The sequence below is a fragment of the Pistacia vera genome, unplaced genomic scaffold (assembly GCF_008641045.1).
Source record: "Pistacia vera cultivar Batoury unplaced genomic scaffold, PisVer_v2 Contig735, whole genome shotgun sequence".
NCBI lineage: Eukaryota > Viridiplantae > Streptophyta > Magnoliopsida > Sapindales > Anacardiaceae > Pistacia > Pistacia vera.
In genome coordinates, this window is record NW_022196596.1 from 1 (window position 1) to 2,341 (window position 2,341).

At 39.3% G+C, this 2,341-nt stretch overlaps 1 protein-coding gene across 1 annotated transcript; it reads right to left on the reverse strand.

Annotated features, from left to right (window-relative positions):
- Positions 1–1,378: 1,378 nt before the first annotated feature.
- Positions 1,379–2,123, reverse strand: LOC116115285 (rho GTPase-activating protein 17-like). The gene has a single exon (XM_031401440.1). The coding sequence runs from the start codon at positions 1,933–1,935 to the stop codon at positions 1,396–1,398; it is 540 nt and encodes a 179-aa protein (XP_031257300.1). The 5' UTR covers positions 1,936–2,123; the 3' UTR covers positions 1,379–1,395.
- Positions 2,124–2,341: the final 218 nt, after the last annotated feature.

Here is a 2,341-nt window from a genome sequence, read left to right on the forward strand (position 1 = left end):
GAGGGTCTAGCCAAATCCTTCTATTATCAATTATATTGATCGAAATCATGATTGAACATAATAGCAACCGATGAATTCTTTGGAAAGGATGAACACAGTGACCCAATTCATTACCACCTTAAAAGGAAATGCCACATCTTTGGACTTAGTCACATAATTACGTAATTATTGATCTGAGATAGACACATAAACTGCAACTTGGATGCATAACCTTTTTGTTCAGTTAGTGGTGACAAAATCACTGGTAACCCGCCTATCCATAACTTTTTCTACGAAAGTAAAACATTCTAAAGACACTTGAAATTATAAGCTTAAAGTGGTGTTAATCTACACGTCTGTAAGTTAATATTAACAATTAGATAGATTACTGGAAAATATCTCAAGAATCACATCTATAGTCACGATGTCAAACCTTAATTTTACTTTTTCTCAACTTCAACCCCTGCACTCAAGAATAGGCTATACCAGGTTTCAACTCTTCTTTCCATACATCACCAAAACCTCCCCACCGCACATTTTCATTGCAAAGTCCCACCATTGAAGTCCACCACCCTCCAGAAAAAATAAAGAATGAAGATACAATCTTAGAAGTGTAACACTACAAATGATGTCTCCCCTCACTGATCTCTATACCTCGTAAAGATTTCCAACTCGAGAATTTATATCACTACCAAAAATATGAAATCAATTTGCTAGCAAGGTATCATTTATAAACAAACACAAAAAAAGAGCACCTAAGTCCCTGAACGCTGTTCTGCATTCTATAGAAAATCTGAAAACATCACGTTGAATCCAAATAATCTAATGTTGCAAAGAAAAAGGGCAATACTAGAGCAAAACATTTGTATTTAGTTGAGATTGACAGAATAAGATCAGACATTGGACTTTGGGAGAAATTGCCAATACCAACAAGCTCAATTTGGATTATCTTTCAATATCCAGTCAGTCCTTTTAACTTCTCCAAATTTAGGCCTCTCATCGATAACAAACTTTAGGCTTCAAATGCACAAATATGAGACAAGTTAGTAGAAAAATTACTACTATCCAGATTCGCCCAGATATTTCATTACTCATTTTTCAGTACACCCTCATCGCAACTAAGTTGTAGGCAAAGAAATCCAACAAGGCCAACAATCACTGGTAACTACGATAGTAAATTTTCGCTTATACAAACTCCTATATACAAGATGTATCTAAACTATGTATTGCTGCATTATCAATGTTAATATATTTTTTACATTTTCACAAGGAAATTGTACGCTTAAACTGTCAAAGTTATTGAGCATAAATTTGGAGACTCATATTGATCACAAGCAAATTAATAGCAAAATTCGTAATAAAACTCTTTTAGTCTAAATTAAGCTATCCGACATTTTCCAAACTAATGTAACTAAATTAAATGCTGACCTTCTTAACAGAGGCTGACCACGAGAGAGTGAGCCCTAAAAACACTATAAAGAAGAAGGGGCCCCACAGATCCCAATCTCTCAGAGCCTTTCCCGGATCTTCTCTATACGGATTCGGAAACACAACCAGTTTCAAATTACTCACAATTCGCGATAGATCTCTCTTCACCGTGTCCCAAACCGGCTCCGTCAACGTGTTCGGAGCCGGCCCGAAGCCGCTAACCCCGATATTCGAACGAGAACTGGTAGGGTTCGTCGATGGCGGGAGCGGAGGCGGAGGCGCGGCGGAGACAGATGGCACCTTCTGATTGGACGAGGGAGGAAGCGGAGGGAGGTTTGAATTGATGAAAGGAGTTGATGAAGCAGAGGAGACAGGGATCGTGGCGGGCCGCGTCGGGCTGGGCGGCCGGGCCGGGAGGACGGTGGATTGGCCGGATTGGACGCTAACGTGGATTAGGTTTTCGATCTCGTCGATGTCGGATTGAGAGGAGGCGTGGAGAGGTACGGTGTCACTGTGAGAGTGCGACATTTTCTCGGGAAAGTGAGGGGTATGGATTTCGTGTTGATTTTCTTGGGAAAGTGACAAGATCTAAATGAGGAACGGGTGGATCCGGTGGTGAGAATTGAGATCAATTGAAATGATTTATATTTTGGAGATTTCGTAGAGGATGCATTTAGGAAGTTTTGTTTTCCAGTGGATCTTGTTTTAGTCTAAAGCTTGCTGTATTTTTAGTTTATTGGAAAACGGTAGAACGTCATCGTTTCTGACGTTGACGGAAAGTGAACGAGTCAATTTCATTTACCTTCCCCAATATTTAATACTATCAAAAGTATCCTTGAAGTCTTATAGGGTGCGTTTGGTTTAGTATTTTGGGTAGGATTTTGAGGATAGTATTGGATAGTTGGATAGGGTTATGATTACGAGAATATGATTT